The sequence below is a fragment of the Pangasianodon hypophthalmus genome, chromosome 24, assembly GCF_027358585.1.
Source record: "Pangasianodon hypophthalmus isolate fPanHyp1 chromosome 24, fPanHyp1.pri, whole genome shotgun sequence".
Lineage (NCBI taxonomy): Eukaryota > Metazoa > Chordata > Actinopteri > Siluriformes > Pangasiidae > Pangasianodon > Pangasianodon hypophthalmus.
Window position 1 is genome coordinate 5,875,796 of NC_069733.1, and position 19,760 is coordinate 5,895,555.

A 19,760-nucleotide genomic window follows, 5' to 3' on the forward strand; every position below is an offset into this window, starting at 1 on the left:
CCGATTAGCCTGGGTATAGCCATGCTGGAATAAATTACTTCCTGTCAAACTTTCTACATGTGAAAAGAAAAGACAATACAAAAATTACTTTTACAAACTCTTGATCAAGACCAAGAATATATTCAGAGACCAATGCCCAAAACCAAGACAAATCAGAGTACAAATGCCAGTAAGTCCAAGACAAGTCCAAGTGCATACACATATTCATACATCAAGTATAACAGCAGCCTTAGGGTGTAATGATTGCAGCTTTAAATTTGTGTTATGGGTTGGCATTTTTTGAAATATTTATTAAATAAATTAAAAACTTAGATAAATAATAACAGTAATTAACCTAAGCCCCCTAGTATGGGGAATAAAGGTCTTGGCATGAAAAGCTGTCTAGATTTTAAACTTGATAAAGTGACTTACATCTTGGTATGGTGGTACATAGTACCAGTATCCACTGCTGTGTGGAGTACGCATGAAATTGGACAGGTAATTGCTCTGCTGCAGCAGAGTATCTCTAAGGGCTTCTATTTCCTTGATCAGCTCCTCCAGGTTTCCACTGTTATCTAAACATACATGCAATGCATTAATACGTCAATTCTTTGAACAGGCCAAGGTTTATTTAATAATTCTATAAATGCTGATACCTTGTAGTGCCTGAGCCAGCTGATCTCGAAGCCGTTTGGTCTGAACCTGTTGCCTTTTCAAAACTCGATTCAGTCTGGCTAACTCCTGCTGTTGAATACTGGGGTGAGGGACACTGAGGCTATCTGTGTCTGATAGATGAACCTAAAAAACAAAAGAGAGATTAGGATACAGATTCATATTCCAGCATTTTTCAACTAATCACTTTCCATCACATCAAGTCATCATTTTCTTATGGATGCTGTTCACTGTGGATATTCACTGAGATAGAAGAATTATAGCCTAAGAAGCTGGCTGATATTAATCAGAGCAATGCGGTAAAGTAGTCTACATATTCTATACTTGTCACCTGCATCGGGTGGAGAGGGGAAAAAGGCAGTTATGATGAACATAACTTTTTTTTTTTTTTTTTTTACTGACAAAGCAACATATTTGCATAAAGCATTTTTACTGCAAATGGGTATATAATGTAAACAAGCTTCTGGCAGAAAAGCTTGCAAACTGTTTTTTGATATAGGTGCCTTATCACTTCAGGTGTAAAATGGGCTTAAAAGGCCACACTGATTATTATGTGCACATACTTGAAGCAGCAAGACTGTGATGCTCACCCAGTACATATACTATATCTGGTATAAAATGAGATTTATCCTATAAATACCAGGAAACACATTAAAAATTTTGTCTATGGTAGCTGACAATACACTACAGATGTGAGGGCCAGTGGACACTCCGTATTATACACATCTACCGTGTTGGTCCACCCTGTACAGTCACTCATTTTCTTCAGTACACAAATTATCAGTTTGTGACCACAGCATGGCTGTTGGCTGAATAATTTTGACTGTCAACCCAGCAGTGACACTACGGCATTTAAAAACTATAGCAATGCACAAAACAAAGCAAAACACACTATCATGTCACCGCTCTGCTGAAAATAGTCTACCCCTCAAACAAGTAGTAGCCCTTACGTGTACAAGATAAAATAACAAAATTACTGTCAGTGGTTATCTTATATCTTATGTAAGTGGTTAAAAACACAAATATTTCTTTAACATGAAGATGATAATAGCGACTGGGAAAAATACGGCGAAACATTTACTGAACCTTTTTGTGAAAATATTAGGGTATATCTTACCCTGTCCTGAAGCAGCTTCTGTAGAACCTGTATTTCTGCCTCTGCCTTTGTTAGATCTTGCATAGCTTGAGCAGCCTCCATCCTGGATTCTTCTAGCTCCTCTGCATCCTACAAACACAAAAGCCCCGTTTACACCTGATACAAACATTTGTCTTGAGTGACTGGATCACAAGTGGCACTTGTGTTCGCACTCTGTGACTAGTCAGGGTTGGCAAATCTGCTAAAGACAACCTCTTATCACTTCAAAGACATCACTAACATGAAAACTCAATAATTACAAGTGTATATATTAAGCAGTTGATGGCATTTCCTGATTAAACTGGGCTCTCTTTGGTCTGATTGGATTAAAGCTTTAATTCTACTGTTAGTTTTCTGCAGTTTTTCATGTGCTTTATTCATCAATCCCACAAACAGAAAAGAGCTTTTAACCAAAGTGAGGGATAAGTGAAAAACAAAGTAAAACATGGGTTGCAGACACAGTTTTATTTTACTGCATAGCATGAGAACAGCATCCCTCGCATACACACAACTCTAATGAACTTGACCACAGCGCACAAGGCACACAATATTTACACTGATAGAAATATATATTTATATAGTAATGAGCAGAGATCACTTAAAACACTAAGAAGCCTGCATACATGCATGTCCAATAGTGCACGTTTTAATAGTCTATAGAAACTCCATTGATCAAATAAAATATGAGACAACCAAATTACAGACAAAAAAAGTTAGAACATCATGTATAAAATGCGCTGTGCAAAAGAAGCTCAATTCTGTATGAAAACTGTTAAACTGGCATACTGGAGACTACGGGGTCCTTCAATGTTGTCTAGGACGCACTGACATGAATTAGAGTCTACACTACAAATGCAGTATGTTCATGTGTGTCCCTGACTACCTCCAGTGGAGGTACCTATTTGGACTGACTGAGGATGTCACAATGTGCCTCAGAAACACATATGATCCCATTTACATGCAAACGAGGCCAAGGACAGACACCTTCAACAAAGTTTTGTGACTGTAAACACATAAAAGCAATGCAATCATTCCTTAATCATTGGTACATTGGTACCTCTACTCTCTCCTGATTGATTCTGTGCACTGAGCTGTGGAGCGAGCGAAGCTCGTCTGTGGCAGCATTCAGCTGCTCGGCAGCCAGTTGATCAGCAATAGTGAAGGATCTCCTAAGCTCTCTCAACTCCAGCTCCAAGGACTGAATCTGTTCTTGTGTTAGAGTCTCCTCAGCCTTTACCTGTGCACAAACACACAAATACGCAACAAACTGCTGTCTAATCAATTATGTAAGAAAAATATTAAAATCTTCAAGACTAATTCAGTGTTTGGCTGTGAACATTTATGAGTGAATTTACTGCTCATAGTACATACTCCTATCCTCTTCAAATGTCAAAAAGTAATTAGGCTGCTTTCACACACCTGTTTGTCTTGCTTTTTGAACTCCAAAAGTAGACGATCTTTCTCACTCTCGGCTTCTTGCAGACGCTGCAGTGTCAGGTACTGCTGTTCCTGTGCCTCATGCAGCGCCTCCCTCAGCTGGAGGAGCTCAGCCTCATCCTCACATCTCTCTACTGCCTGTTGGGACCAAAAGCAGTTAAGGCATCACACTAATTAAAGCCTGGAAGAATGAAAAAAACCCAGTGAAAAAAAATATGTTTTTTCTGTAGTTTCCTGAAACAATTTTCCAAAAAGGCTAAAGAAATGACTCGAGTATACTGAGAGGAAAACTCTAAATTGTGTAGAACACTCACTCTGTACAACTAGATGATGTAAGTTTAACTTGGATGAGAATTTTTGATCTCTCAAAATACAATGACTTGCCTGCAATTTTTTGTAGTCATATCAGGCTTAGACCATAATGTAATCTTAACAAAACTATTATTTTCTGCGCCACAACCCCCACCAGGAAAATGAATGACAAAATAAATACTGTCTGTGGAATCACTGCAATAAATAAATATACTTATATATATATATATATATATATATATATATATATATATATATATATATTTATATTTATATATATAAATATATATATATATATATATACACACACACACACACACACAGCTCAAAAAAATTAAAGGAACACTTTTTAATCAGAGTATAGCATCAAGTCAATTAAACTCCTGGGATATTGATCCGGTCAGTTAAGTAGCAGAGGGGGTTGTTAATCAGTTTCAGCTGCTTTGGTGTTAATGAAATTAACAACAGGTGCACTAGATGGGCAACAATGACACGACCCCCAAGACAGGAATGGTTTTACAGGTGGAGGCCACTGACATTTTTTTCCCTACTCATCTTTTCTGACTGTTTTTCACTAGTTTTGCATTTGGCTAGGGTCAGTGTCACTACTGGTAGCATGAGGCGATACCTGGACCCTACAGAGGCTGCACAGGCAGTCCAACTCCTCCAGGATGGCACATCAATATGTGCCATTGCCAGAAGGTTTGCTGTGTCTCCCAGCACAGTCTCAAGAGCATGGAGGAGATACCAAGAGACAGGCAGTTACTCTAGGAGAGCTGGACAGGGCCTTAGAAGGTCCTTAACTTGTCAGCAGGACCAGTATCTGCTCCTTTGTGCAAGGAGGAACAGGATGAGCACTGCCAGAGCCCTACAAAATGACCTCCAGCAGGCCACTGGCGTGAATGTCTCTGACCAAACAATCAGAAACAGACTTCACGAGTGTGGCCTGAGGGCCCGACGTCCTCTAGTGGGCCGTGTGCTCACTGCCCGGCACGGCGGACCTCGATTGGCATTTGCCATTGAACAACAGAATTGGCAGGTCCGCCACTGGCGCCCTGTGCTTTTCACAGATGAGAGCAGGTTCACCCTGAGCACATGTGACAGACGAGAAAGGGTCTGGAGAAGCCATGGAGAATGTTATGCTGCCTGTAACATCGTTCAGCATGACCAGTTTGGTGGTGGGTCCGTGATGGTCAGTGAAGGCATATCCATGGAGGGACACACAGACCTCTACAGGCTAGACAATGGCACCCTGACTGCCATTAGGTATCGGGATGAAATCCTTGGACCCACTGTCAGAACCTACGCTGGTGCAGTGGGGTTCCTGGGTTCCTCCTGGTGCACGACAAAGCCCGGCTACGCAGGCAGTTCCTGGAGGATGAAGGAATTGATACCACTGAATGGCCCCCACACTTGCCTGACCTAAATCCAATAGAACACCTCTGGGACATTATGTTTCGGTCCATCCGACGCCGCCAGGTTGCACCTCAGACTGTCCAGGAGCTCAGGGATGCCCTGGTCCAGATCTGGGAGGAAATACCCCAGGACACCATCCGTCGTCTCATTAGGAGCATGCCCCGACGTTGTCAGGCATGCATACAAGCACGTGAGAGCCATACAAACTACGGAGTACCATTTTGAGTTGCTGCAATGAAATTTCAGCAAAATGGACTAGGCTGCTGCATAATTTTTTCACTTTGATTTTCAGGGTGTCTGAATTCAGCCCTCTGTAGGTTGATAATTTTCTTTTCCATCAAACGATGTGGCATCCTTTCGTTCCTAACATATAACCCAGTCCATATCAGTATAGATATCCAGCATGATATTTTTGAGATCGGATGTGTTTTCAAAGTGTTCCTTTAATTTTTTTGAGCAGTGTATATATACACATAGATAGATAGATAACAATAAATAATATTATTGTTATGAAAACTAAATTACAATCTAGTATGTCTGGATTCTTATGCTATGGCCTAGTATTGTCCCTGACTGAAATATGATTACAATCTATATTATCTAGATGATAAGTTACTATTATTGACTAATATCAATTAATAGTTAATTATATCTATATTAATTCATCATGATGGGCTATTAACAGTAATGAGTGAACTTTTAATCACACCACCAGAGAACTGTTGAGTCTGACTAGTCAAACTCAGTTCTGGCTAAAAGGCAAATCACAACTTTATATCAATATGCTCATTCTAATATAGTCCCCTCTAAAAGTATTAGAATATCAAAGCCAATTCTTTTGTTTTTGCTATACACTGAAAACATAATAGGTTTGAGATCAAAAGATGAATATGAGACGAAAGATCAGAATTTCAGCTTTCATTTCCTGATATTTACATCTAGATATGTTAAATGACTTGCCGTGTTAGATTGTTTGTTTAAACAATTAATAGCTCTGAATGTATTCTCTTGGTTTGAATCCTTCATTTTGCCTGTGAAGACTGCACTTGTTGTTAATAATTATAAACCAACATGAAGACCAGAGAGCTGTCTATGAGAGAAAGCAAGCCATTTTGAAGCTGAGAAAAGACAGAAAATCCATCGGAGCCATTGCACAAGCATTGGGCATAGCCAATACAACAATCTGAAATATCCTGAAAAAGAAAGAAAACACTGTCATACTTGATCAGACATCAAACAGGTTAGCCAAGGAAAACAACAGCAGTTGATTACAGGAACATTGCAAGAGCTGTGAAGAAAAACCAAAAAACAACAGTGACAACAATCACCAACAACCTCCAAAGGGCAGAGGTGAAGGTATCACATTCCACCATTTGAAGAAGATTTGAGAGCAGAAATATAGAGGCCATATACCACAAGATGCAAACCACTCATCAGCAGTAAGAATCCGAAGGCCAGATTGAAATTCACGAAGAAACACAGAGATGAGCCACAATAGTTCTGGAACCAGGATTAACCTCCACCAAAAAAAAGAAAGGATCTGCTCATGATTCAAAACATCACTCAAGCACAGTGGAGGCAGTGTCATGGCTTGGGCTTGCATGAATGCTTCTGAAACAGGCTAATCACTAATCTTTATTGATGATGTAACTCATGATGGTAGCAGCAGAATGAACTCAGAAGTTTACAGAAACATTCTGTCTGCCAATTTACAGAGAAATGCATCCAATCTAATTGGGAGGAACTTCATCATGCAGCAAGACAATCAGCCAAAACACACTGCCTACACAACAAAAGCACTTCGACAGGGGGAAAAAGTGGAAGGTTTTAGACTGGCCAAGTAAATCACCAGACTTTAACCCAATTGAGCATGCATTTCACCTCCTGAAGAGGAGACTCAAGGGAGAAACCCCCCAAAACAAACAACAACTGAAAGGAGCTGCGGTAAAAGACTGCAAAAACATTACAAAAGAAGAATGCAACCTAAAAATTGGGTGGTCTGATACCAAAGTTGCAAGTTGTCTTGTTACATCTAGATGTTTTACACATCTAGATGTAAATATCAGGAAATAAAAGCTGGAATTCTAATTTATCATCTCATTCATCTTTTGATCTCAAACTCAAAAGTCTTCAGTGTACAGCAAAAACAAAATGATTGGCCTTGCTGTTCCAATACTTTCGGAGGGGACTGTATGTTATCATTTCTATAGTAACAGCCAATTCACTGTCTGTGTAGAGTTTTGCATGTTCTCCTTGTGAGGGTTTTTTTTTTTTTTTTTGGATCTCCAGTTTCCTCCCACCTCCCAAAAACATACCAGTAGGTGTATTGGTTACACTAAATTGCCCCAGGTATAAATGAATGTATTCCTGCCTCATGCCCAGTGTCACAGGATGGGCCATGTTAGTTGACTTTTGAAGTCAGTGCTCTTTCCTTTCAAAGACCTGTGGCTGTTTCAACTTTATACAAATAACTATCCAGCTATTCTTTGCTGAAGTTTCTTGCTAAATTTGCCAAAGTCAAAAATGATGTCCACACTGTGAATTACACCACTTCCGGGGTAAGGCACATGCATAAAAATAAGCCTGTTCTGAGATTGAGAACTTTTCTGCTGGATGCTCATTTCCAATACATAGCCATTTTGCAATGAAAAAATGCTTTACATAATTGCTTTGTCCATAAAAAAAAAAAAGTTGTGTTCAACATCCATCAAGAGTTTTATGTGAAGTCCATAAATATTTGCACATTGACAAAATTATTGTTATTGTCACAGTATGCTGGAGTTATTATTAATTCATATTAATTCATAATTCATACATTAGATAGATAGATAGATAGATAGATAGATAGATAGATAGATCACTTTATTCATCCCAGAGGGAAATTCAGCTATTAGAGCAGCACAGAGAGCTAGAAGTATACTAAAAATAATTTAACATCATAAATGAAACAAAATAAGAATGAAACAAAAATGAATAAAAATGAAACAGAATAAGAATAAATACATATTCATAGTCCATAAATATTTGGACAGTGACACAATTTATGTAATTTTATCTCTGTACACTACCACAATGGAATTGAAAAGAAGCAATCAAGATGTGATTGAATTGGATACTTTCAGCTTTAATTCAACAGGTTTAACAAAAATATTGCCTTAACCATTTAGGAATTACAATTGACGGATATGCAGTTTCATGGCCAGGTGTGGCCCGTTTCCTCGTTACGTCATGACAAGGAGCTAAGGAGCTAAAAGGTCTGGAGTTGATTCCAAGCACTGCATTTGCATTTGGTAGCTGTTTTCTGGAACTCTCAACATGCAGTCCAAAGAGGTGTTGAAACAAATTAGGGAGGCCATATTCATTATCATTAGTCACATATCATTAGGCTGAAAAAAACAAAACAGACCTATCAGAGAGATAGCAGAAAGTTTAGGAGTGGCCAAATCAACAATTTGGTATATCCTTAAAAGAAAGAAAGCACTGGCGAGCTCAGCAACACCAAAAGGCCTGGAAGGCCACGGAAGACAACTAAAGTAGATGCATAATTCTTTCCTTGTTCAAGAAAAACCCCTTCACAACATCTAGCCAAGTCAAGAACACTCTGGAGGAGGTAGGCCTATCATTGTCAAAGTCTACAATCAAGAGATGCCTTCATGAATGTAAATACAGATGGTTTACCTCAAGACGCAAACCACTGGTAATGCTCAAGAACAGAAAGACCAGATTAGACTTTGCTAAAAAAACTCTTAAGAAAAAAAAAAAAAAAAAAAAAAAAAAAAAAAAGCCTCCGATGTTCTGGAATAAGATTCTTTGGACGGATGAAACCAAGATTAACTTGTACCAGAATAATGGGAAGAGAAGAGAATGGAGAAGGAAAGGAAGGGCCCATGATCCAAATCATACCACATCATCTGTCAATCATGTGGAGACAGTGTTATGGCTTGGGCATGTACGGCTGCTAATGGGACTGGGTCACTGGTGTTTATTGATGATGTGACTGCTGATAGAAGTAGCAGGATGAATTCTTAAGTGTATAGAAGTATACTTTCGGCTCAGATTCAGTCAAATGCTGCAAAACTGATAGGACGGTGATATACAGTACAGATGGTTCATTAACCCAAAACATACCACAAAAACAGCCTAAGAGCTTCTTAAGGCAAAGAAATTAAATGTTCTTAAATGTCTGATGACCTCAACCCAATTGAGCATGTTTTTCACTTACTGAGGACAAAACTGAGGTTACAATAACTGGTGTTATTGTAGTCAAGATGGGGCCTTTTCCATTAGACATACACTCACCATTCACTTTATTAGGAACACATGTACACCTGCACATTCATGCAGTTCAGTGCAAAAAAGAAAAAGAAAATTTGGGATCTCTGTGACTTTGATTGTGGCATGGATATTGGTACCAGATGGGCTCATTTGAGTATTTCAGAAACTGCTGATGTCTAGAGTTTACACAGAATGGTGCAAAAAATAAAAACATGAATGAGTTACAGCTGTGTAGGTGGAAATGCCTTGCTGATATGAGAGGTCATAGGAAAATGACCAGATTAGTTCGAGCCGAGTTGCCAGGAAGGATATAGCAACTCATATAATCACTCTTTACAACCACGGTGAGCAGAAAAGCATATCAGCATGCACAAAATTTTGAACCTTGAGGTGCATGGGCTACAACAGCAGAAGAACACATTTAGGGTCCACTCCTGTCAGCCAAACACAGGAATCTGAATCCATAATCGGCACAGGCTCACCCAAACTGGACGGCTGAAGAAGAAAAAAATTCACCTGGTCTTTTTCCAGTCTTCAACTGTCTAGTTTTTGTGAGTCTGTGCCCAGGATAGCCTCAGATTCTTGTTCTTGGTTGCCAGGAGTGGAACCTGATGTGGTCTGCTGATGTAGCTCTTCCACCTCAAGGTTTGATGTGTTGTACATTCTGAGATGCTTTTCTGCTCATCACAGTTGTAAAGAGTGTTTATTTGTGTTACTATAGACTTCCTGTCAGCTCAGACCAGTCTGGTCATTCTCTGATCAACATGGTGTTTCAGCCTGCAGACTCTCCACTCACAGGATTTTTTGTTTGTTTGTTTTTCACACCATTCTGTCTAAACTCTAGAGACTGTTGTGTGTGAAAATCCCAGAAGATCAGCAGTTTCTGAAATACTCAGACCAGCCCATCTGGCACCAACAACCATGCCACGGAAAAATTCATAGAGATCACACTTTTTCTCCCATTCTGATGTTTGATGTGAATATTAATTGAAGGTCTTGTCCTGTATCTGCATGGTTTTATGTACTGCCCTGCTGCCACATGATTGGCTGACTGAAAACTGCATAAATGTGCAGGAGTACCTATGGATGGTGAGTGTATGACTGCATTGTCCACGCCTACCTGTGGCTGGCAGACAAACTGCAGGGGATCCAGAAAAAGCTGACCTGAGGTCTGAGCAGGGGAGAACTGTTGTAGATGACAGGGTGGGAAAAGATGTTTGATTTTGGGGGGAGTTAAGGAAGAGTGGTGGTGAGGGAGTGAAGGAGATGGAGGGGAGGGAGTCTTGCTGAACCTACTGAAGTACAAATTCAGCTCGTTAGCTCTTTCTAGACTGCTCCCACAGGTTGTTGTTTTGCTTTCAAGCTGGTGATCTGCTTCATGTAAGCCCACACCTCCTTTGCGCTGTTCTGCTGAAGCATACCCTCCAGCTTCCTTCTGTAGGCTTCTTTGCTCTCCCTCAGTCTCACTTTCGACTCCTTCTGCACCCTCCTCATCTGTTCCTTGTCCTTCTGCCTGAAAGCCTGCTTCTTTTCATTCAGTAGTTCCTTCAGAACCTTGGTGATCCAGAGTTTGTTTTTAGAAAAACAACGCACCCTCATTCAAGTTCAGAATATTATGCAGCCATGTCTCATGAAACAAAACACACTGCACTCCCAATACTCCCTCTGGGTCCTGATCAGTGCGCTGTACTCATCCATCTTATTGCCAAGAGAGCTAACATTTCCCATGATGATGGCCGCAATGAAGGGCTTGTAGCATCTCCTCTTTGCCTTTGTTTTGGATCCAGCTCTGCATCCTCTGTACGGTCTCAGCAGTTCTTCAGGAATATGCAACTGCATTCTGGAGCACGGTGCAGATCTTCGGCGCGCCAGCAGCTGATTGCATGTGTACATGAAGCGACCCGCCCTCTCCCCATGGTTCTCCATACTGAGCGCAGAGTGCACAAAAAAACAAAACAAAACAAAACAAAACAACCAAATAAAAAAACCCTACTTGCCTAAAAAGACTGAAACTGAAACGTAGGATATAACGTCTCTCGAGATGTGAGCTGCTGTAATCTGCTGCCACAAGCATGTCGCCATATTGGAGGATAGGACTGTGTTATTAATAATTATTCATTATAAATAATGAATGAGTTCAAAATGTAGAGTTTCAACTTTAATTTGAGGGTATATAAAAAGTGCTTTTCACCATTCACCCAATTTTGATGTAAAACTGAAAAACCTTTCAGCTAAAAGAAAAGATGAAAGTGTGCAATTTAAGCTTATATTACACAGTAACTAACTTCACTTGGATACTACAGACTCTAAATCTAAAAATGTAATGAAATCAAAAATATCCCTGATGCTCGTAAAGAAGATCCTTTCAACACACAGTACTCCCTGACTTTATAGTATACGGCTGTAGAATGTTAATGATAATGCTATAATCACACTATCTGGTGTCACCCAGAAAAGGATGGGTTGACTTTTGAGAATGGTTCCTCTCCTCCTCAAGGTTTCTTCCTCATGTTGTCTCAGGGAGTTTCCCTTGCCCCAGTCGCCTTTGGCTTGCTCATTAGGGATAAATATAAATCTATATCTAGATCTACATATCTGTAAAGCTGCTTTGTGACAATGTCCATTGTTAAAAGTGTTATATAAATAAAATTGAACTGAATATTCATTATACACTCACCTTCCACTTTATTAAGAAGACCTGTACACCTGTATTATTGAATGAATATTCATTCATTCATTCATTTTAATTTCAACTTCAACTGCTGTGGTAGACAGGTGAAATAACAATCACTTTGTCCATATATATATATATATATACACACACACACACATATATATATATATATATATATATATATATATTATATATAAATATATATATATATATATATATATATATATATATATATATATTATATATAAATATATATATATATATATATATATATATATAAAAACTGTGAACTTTCCAATGATGCAAATGTATAAATAAAAGGACTTATGAAATAAACCAGAAGCAGCAATCCTGTGTAAGCTTCACTTTGCTAAAACAAAACCATGTGAAAAACCACCGTGTCTGCATGCAAGAAAAACATTTGATCCAAATTTAAATGTTCACACTGTAAGATAATTTATGTCTTTATGGGACTGTGCAAAATAATCAACTCACCCTGGCATGTCGAGCCTCTTCACATGCACTCTGGTATTTCTGCTGATAGTGTGTAAGCCTGTTCCTGAGAATGCCCAGCTCACGTGCCAGCCTATCCTGGGCACTTTGGGCCTCATCTCGGTCTCTCAAAGCAGCAGAAACTGTGCGCTGCAGCTCTTCCTGCAGTTCGGCCAAGCTTTCACTCAGCACACCTCCATCACCATTCACTCTGCTGTTAGTTGAACCCACATCCACATGATTAGCATATCACTTAATAGATGTTAAAGTGTTCATTCCTACTGTTCCCTAAAATATCAAGATGTCATACCTTAGTTCCCCTGAGCCTGTCGCAATGATTCTCTTCAGCCCCTGCAAACTCTTGGCTACTTGTTTAGGGCACAGCAGCTCCTTCCTGATCTGCTGAAAGTCTTTTTGCAAGACATTGACCTTCTCCATTAGAGTACTTTTCTCCCGCTGCATTAACACATGGACACATCATGGTGAAAAGTAAACAGTCCGTTGTTGCTGACGGAGACCACATTATGGATTATTTTAGCTCAGTTTAGTCAAGAGCAAACAGATAAGGCTATACTCAACCTAGGTCTTGATTGTAACCATGACAGCACCGAAGGCAAGCTAATTATGTTTACTCAATAGTAGAAACTGTTCTCAGCAATTGTTCCCAAACTGTTTCTTTCTGGGCAGCACTGAAATATACTTCAGTTCAATATATTGCCATGCTAGCTCCTCATTTTCATTATATAACAATATAATTTTCCCACTGGGCCTCTATTATTGTCACTTGCCCCCTGAGTTGCAAAACTTACTGGACAAGCCCAAACCGCTTTACACCCAGTGCTTCCAACGGGAATTACGTGGTTCAGATAAAAACACCTATTGTAACAGAAAAGTGTTCATTGTATTGTCAGAAGATTGTGAGTTCAAATCCGGATGATGTCACACCATCGTAAGCTGGACGTCCAAGAGAGCAAAACTGTATACGCTGTTTGGGAAGAAGGGATGGCATTACTCTTTTTTCCCCTGTCTATCAGGACAACACTAACCAGTCACGGGCACCTGTAAGCTCATGTGGAAGAAGGCGCTTAACGCTTTCCTCCAAGAGTGTTAACTGCCCTGTGATGTAGCATGAGCATCAGTTAAAAAGATGTGGTGGCTGGCTTCACATGTCTCAAGGGGACACGCTGGTTGGTAGCCATCATGTGATAGGTGTGAGCTAAACAAAACAAAAAAATAAACACTGATGATAAACATAGCCATCTGTCCATGAGAACACACCTGCAGCATGTTGAGCTGTTGCAGGAGATCAGTGTTCTCCAGCTCTCTCTCTCCAGCTAGCTGCAGCTGAGCCAGCGCGTTCTCCTTGGCCTGTCTCTCTTTCTGCAGTTCCGCCTGCAACGCAGAATGCTCCAGCTAGAAGTAACAGAAGAGTTACTGCAGGTAAATCAGCGCACTGCATGTTCCTAGCGAATAAGATGCTTCTGCCTAATCACAAATGTCAAATGCAAATAATACATTTCGTTCTGACATCAGTATGAAAAATCTAATTTCAGCTAATCATCTCAAAGCGGTTTTGGGACATACCTGACTGAGCCGCTGCAATCGACTCAGCTCCTCTTTGAGGTGGCTGGCCTTAAAGTCTCTCTCTTGCAGCTGAGCCTCCAATTCAGCTTCATATGCACTGACCTGACCTTGAGCCTCCCTCAGCTCTACGTTCTCCCTCCGCAGAGCCTGTAACTCTTCCTGGTGCTGCAACAACTCCTATACAACCCAAGACCTTATCATTTCACACAATTCACACAACCTGTCAAACTGTTGTGTTTTTTTGTTTGTTTTTTATGTATCAATTTTGGTCATCGAATCAAGTCTTATAGCTGCACAAAGGTATTATTGTTAGACTCTTGTAGCATTTTAGCAGAATAGCACATTTTAGTGCTCAGTAAAACTCAGTAAACATTGATGAAAAGGTCTCTGACAAACCTGCTTTGTGTTTTCACAGATCTGGGCTACTTGCTGCAGTCGGCTGAGCTGTTGATCTTTGTCCCAGAGGAGCTGCTGTAGAGTGTCTTTCTCCTTCTGCAGGCGCAGGCAGTCAGATTGGGCCTGTCGAGCCTGATCCTTCACCCCATGCAGGTAGTCCTGCAGGCCGGAGATTATGCCCTCTAGATCCTTCTTCAATGCTTCATTAGCTGCTATCTGACCTGGAAAATGGGGAAAAATAATCAGAAACCACTTATTTTCAGATGTTTCTAAATTCTCCATCTAGGATTTTTTTAAAAATATTTTTAAGCTGACAGCACTAAATTTTTTAAAAGAATTATGACTCTTCTTTTTTTTTTTTTTTTTTTTAAATAAATAAATAAATGAATAAATTTTCAGGCCTTTTTCCATGAATTCTGCTGGTCATGGAAGGTCATCTTAGAATGACTAATCCACAAATGCCCTTAACGCTAAAGTCTACAATATAACCCCTAACAAAGCCATACTAATACACAGAGCCACAACTCAATGCTCAAGCACTTAACTTTCAGTTAGTTTTACTGAAATATTAGAAATGAACTATACAGACTTTCTCACTGATAAAGACCAGTGGATTCTGGTTACATTTAATATATGTAATGTAAAACATAATTAAAATAAATACATTTAGATCTAGATAGCAGATCTAGACACTAATATATACACTCACAGAGCACTTTATTAGGAACACCTGTACATCTACTCAATTATGCAAATATCTAATCAGCCAATCATGTGGCAGCAGTGCAATACAATTTTTTTTTCTTACATAACGCTATTAAAAATTTACACAATTTATTTATAAAGCATTTTATTTATTAGAATGGACATTGGAAAATGTAAATGTGCAGAAAGTAACAGCACCATCTATAACAAACAGTGCAAACAATTGTTCTATTAAATAAAGGATATATAAAGAAAAGATACTTAAAAATTTGTTTGCACTATTTGCTATAGATGGCGTTGTAACTATTTTTGCACAACTTAGTAAACCCTTCTTTCTCGACAGAGTAAATGGGGACTCTGTCCTTCAAGACATGAAATTCCACCGCAAATGAGAAGTCAACTTTGGGTATTCTTCTCAAATCCGAGTTCCTTCCCCGTTTACGGAGTGACGTCAAATCAACATGGCTGCACATAGCATCAGAAATAAAGTAAAACTTCTTACCCTAAAATTAGTAATACTGTATATACAAGTATTAGCTTTACATTAATCAACATACAGACATATTCGATTGTTAAATCTAAAACACTGACTACACAGTTTGCTGTTTGAGAAAGAAAATATACATCACTCATCTGATTTAGCTGCCTAGCTTGTTGCTAACAAAACATGAACATGGGGACGTCCAGTTTCCCCACTTCTTCTGTCACAAGTGCTGAGGTTGAAAATGATCATCTGATGACCAGCAAATTACCGCTTAGGATGTAATGCAGCTTTATATTTTACATAATCTTGCTCATCTGACAAATCCACACAGCGAACGATGCAGCACAACCCACGGAATAACCCACGTAATGTTCTTCCACATGCAGCTTGCAGTAGCATTTTTCCATGATATAATGTACATTATATCAATGTCTCTCACCCTCAGTAAGCTGTTGTTCTAGATCTTTGATCTCTTGTGTCTCCTTTGCAATGCGACTGAGCATGTCATCTAGCCGGCCTTCCAACTCGTGCTGTTTCTTACTCATGATGGACAGCAGCTGACTCTTACTGGCCAACTGAGCCTTCACATGAGCCTGAGGAAAAAAAGCAGCAGAAAGAGAGTTTACACACAAGGAACGAGTGCAACAATTAGTTGAAAATTATTTCTCATGGACTAAATAAATGTGCACATTTTCTCATAAAGGCAAAAAAGGCTATTATACATTATACCACATATACCACAGGCCTAAGTGTAAGGCCTAAGAGCAGTTACCACTATGTCTGACTAAAAAAACCCAGCATTTTCTTTAAGCAATTTGCAGCTGCTAATACATGAAAATCGGGACATGAAGATCCAAACATGAAGATCCCCAGTTACTTTCAGTGTGCTACAGAACACATAGTTCTGCACTGTACATTTCTCCTGGGATTACATCACTCGTTAACATTCCCATCTGTTACTTCCACTGTCACCACATAAACAGTTACAGTTTTGTACATTGTACAAATGCAAAAAAGGCTTATTGTTATTGTATAAAAAAAAAGGCTTTGTGCCTATTTTTTATTACATGGTGGCATGGCAGTCTATTTTGCAAGCAAACAGTTTTCATATTTATTTATTTATATTAATCCTATAGCTGCGTGCTGAAAGGAAGTGTGTTATTTGAGTGATCTCCAATATCAGAATATTAATTTTTTAGCATCAAACTTCTCAAAGAAAGTAAAAGTTTCTTCAAGCATGAAATGATGAAGACAGTACACAGCATTATGAAAACATATAACATGCAAACACATAACCACGAACCCCTCCCTTACTCCCACTGGGGTACTTACTAACATAAAGTGGCTGACATAATCACATCCTGCTCTCGCTCCATTACTGGCTCAAGTGAGGCTACAGGGAGACTATGTGCTGAGCTTTAGCTTCTCCTGTCTCTCTGATCCTCTCCTTGTCCTTGCAGACTTTTAGCCACAAAGTTTTTGCTTGTAGACTCTAGCCATAGTACAGGGTTTTCCCCCTGCTTTGCACTTCATCCCCCCAACCAACACACATACACACACACACACACTGTTCCTCTGTATTCTCCCCCCCCCCTCTCCAGCTCCTGCTTTGAATCAACACAGGAAACTCTCAGTCCAACCAATCACTGCCTATATCCAAGCTATGACAATCCCTCCTAAGAGGGAGTGAGCGACTTTTCAAGCTCCACCCAAATTTCCTACAGAAACACTCTTCCTATTTTCTTAAAGAGACATGCACCAAGTATTAGTTGGCTAGAGCTTTTGGTATCCTTACTAGACACCTCTGATTAACTATGTATTCCACTGGGAGGCTGATCTTGTTTTCCAAGCATTTGCCTTGTTGCTGGAATGGAACCAAGGCAACATTCAGGATAGCTGCTATTGTCAAGGTTGCAGGCAGAGATATTTTTAGCACTCATATGGCCTTTTGTTTTTAGCTCAAAATATTCATGGAATTGGAAATGACTTAGAAATACAATGATTTCAGCCACATAATTACAGAATGAGGATCCACAAATTAAAAAAATGCAATACTTATACCAAAATAGGCAGCAATTGTACTAACGTGTCTGAGGTCTTCTGGCTTCAAAGTGTGCAGTAAGCTCTGGAGCTGGTCCAGCTCCCCTTGAGCCTCACTGAGCTTAGAGCTCTGCCTGTCCAGCTGCTTCTCCAGGTTCTCTGCCTCCTGCCGCATCTCACACAGCTTCTGGATCTTCACGTGCAGCTGCTGTCTAAGATGGTCCTTCTCTGCTTCTGAAATCTGCAAGAGGCCACATACACTAGGGTTACAGTGTCTCCAGCTGACCCGGTGTCTTACCATGTGGGGAAATGTAAGCAGTAACAGTGACTGCAATGAGTGTTTTGATAATCTGGTATTAACATATGTGTCATAAATCGCGATTTTTTTTTATATTTATATAATTGTATAAACTACACATTAAACACAATAATTCTAATTTTCCACACATAAAACAATTTATTTTCTAACAAAAAATCATTCATTTCTCATTAACAATCTTTTTCAGGAGCTTATCAGTTTCTGAAATACTCAAAAGCAGCCCGTCTGGCACCAAGAACCATCCATGGTCAAAGTTTTTCCCCCATTCTGATGTTTGATTTGAACATTAACTGAAGCTCTTGACCTGTATATCTGCATGATTTCATACAACACTGCTACCACACGATATCTTATTTACATATAATGAGTGTGTTAGAAAAATATAATTTGTTTAAATGGCTAGTATGAATTTAGGTTTTAGATCAACAGTAATTGGAAAAAATATTTTACACTATTTAAAAAAGACACTTACTCGTTTTTGAGATGCTGCCTCTTCTAGTTGTTGCAGCTCCTCGCTGGCTCTCAGGATCTGTTGCTCTTTGTACTCCATCTCCTTATGCAGCTGCTGTAGCCGCTCCTCTGCTACAGTCACAGCATGTATTATTTAACAAACACCAATATTATCCCAATTTTATCATAGCTGTGAGTTAACCAATGTAGTAACATTATCTTAGAGATGATACATTATTTTTGCATTATTATTATTACTGATTACACCACAGTGCAGTTAAATTCTCAAATCTGATTGGTCAGAAGCTGTTTTTGTATAACTGCACAGCTCAGACAGTAGCTCCGGCTGTAACATGAACAATAGGTTTTTATTACTGCAGTCATTCTAAAATGTTATTGTTTCTATAGTACCAGTTAATTCACAGGGACGCTCCACGCAATCTATGACTAATAATAAATGGGTTTAAAAAACAATGATCACTGTGATATAAATGGAATAACACACTCCAGACTGTGCAGACGCTCCAGATTATACGAAAATAATCCACACAGGAGCAGTATGATGCTTGATCTGTTACCACCCCGGACAGATATGAGAGATATGAGAGATAGTGCTTTTTATATGCTATAGCACATATTGCTGTATGCAAAGACTGTGCACAGTTGTTGTGGTCAACTCATGTATTTAATTAAAAAAAAAAACCTGTACTATTTGGACCAGCACCTCTTGCCAAATCCTGCCTCGACTCATCCTCCTCCAATTTGTCTGTATGTACGAGACCTCCTTTGGCCAGATGCCTGAACCCTGTATCTACACTGTCTGATGTAAATGTGTTCCTTTTGTGACGGGCTTTTCCAATGTACGGACTCTCACCCAGCACATCCCCTTCCAGGTCCTAAACAGGATATAAGATGGAGAACAGACTGTTTCAGTGCACAGCTGGGAATTTAATCATGTAACTTGATTCAGAAAATGTAGTACAATGTAAGACCAGTGTTATACTTTATGCACACACGGGCACATAGCTGCTACACTGCCAGCTTTACTAACTCGCCATGCTGTTTTGTGCATATGGAAGATTAAAAGCTGGTCAGAGCTGAAAAACTTGGCTGGCCAGTTATCAGGTTGACATGTAAAATGTTTTGGCGATTTGTCACAGTGGACAAGCTCTGTTTGCATCTCATCAAAATTTCTGACACTGTCATGGTTTGACTAGTCTGCTGCTGAAGCTGTGCCATATCATGCTACATTGCCCCACCAATTACATGCAGGTATTGCATATACATGAGGACATGTAGTGGTAATTTCTGAAAAGGCACAAATGTTGCCAGGTGGCTGCTGGATAAAAGGGGACAGCCATCTTGCATATGCCCCCACATATTTAAAATC

At 39.4% G+C, this 19,760-nt stretch overlaps 1 protein-coding gene across 3 annotated transcripts in view; it reads right to left on the reverse strand.

Annotated features, from left to right (window-relative positions):
- cntrl (centriolin) overlaps positions 1-19,760 on the reverse strand; it is a 45,622-nt gene that overhangs the window by 18,445 nt on the left and 7,417 nt on the right. For 2 of the 3 annotated variants that reach the window (XM_034299314.2, XM_026940110.3), the window contains 14 exons: positions 19,095-19,266; positions 18,393-18,502; positions 17,648-17,842; positions 16,001-16,154; positions 14,373-14,593; positions 13,977-14,153; positions 13,671-13,805; positions 12,703-12,848; positions 12,396-12,606; positions 3,206-3,361; positions 2,844-3,023; positions 1,769-1,876; positions 636-777; positions 412-554 (listed from right to left, as the gene is read on the reverse strand). In XM_034299314.2, coding sequence (XP_034155205.2) covers positions 412-554; positions 636-777; positions 1,769-1,876; positions 2,844-3,023; positions 3,206-3,361; positions 12,396-12,606; positions 12,703-12,848; positions 13,671-13,805; positions 13,977-14,153; positions 14,373-14,593; positions 16,001-16,154; positions 17,648-17,842; positions 18,393-18,502; positions 19,095-19,266 — 2,250 coding nt within the window. The remainder of the gene's footprint in view (positions 1-411; positions 555-635; positions 778-1,768; positions 1,877-2,843; positions 3,024-3,205; positions 3,362-12,395; positions 12,607-12,702; positions 12,849-13,670; positions 13,806-13,976; positions 14,154-14,372; positions 14,594-16,000; positions 16,155-17,647; positions 17,843-18,392; positions 18,503-19,094; positions 19,267-19,760) is intronic. The other variant, XM_053228736.1, reaches the window with a different exon arrangement.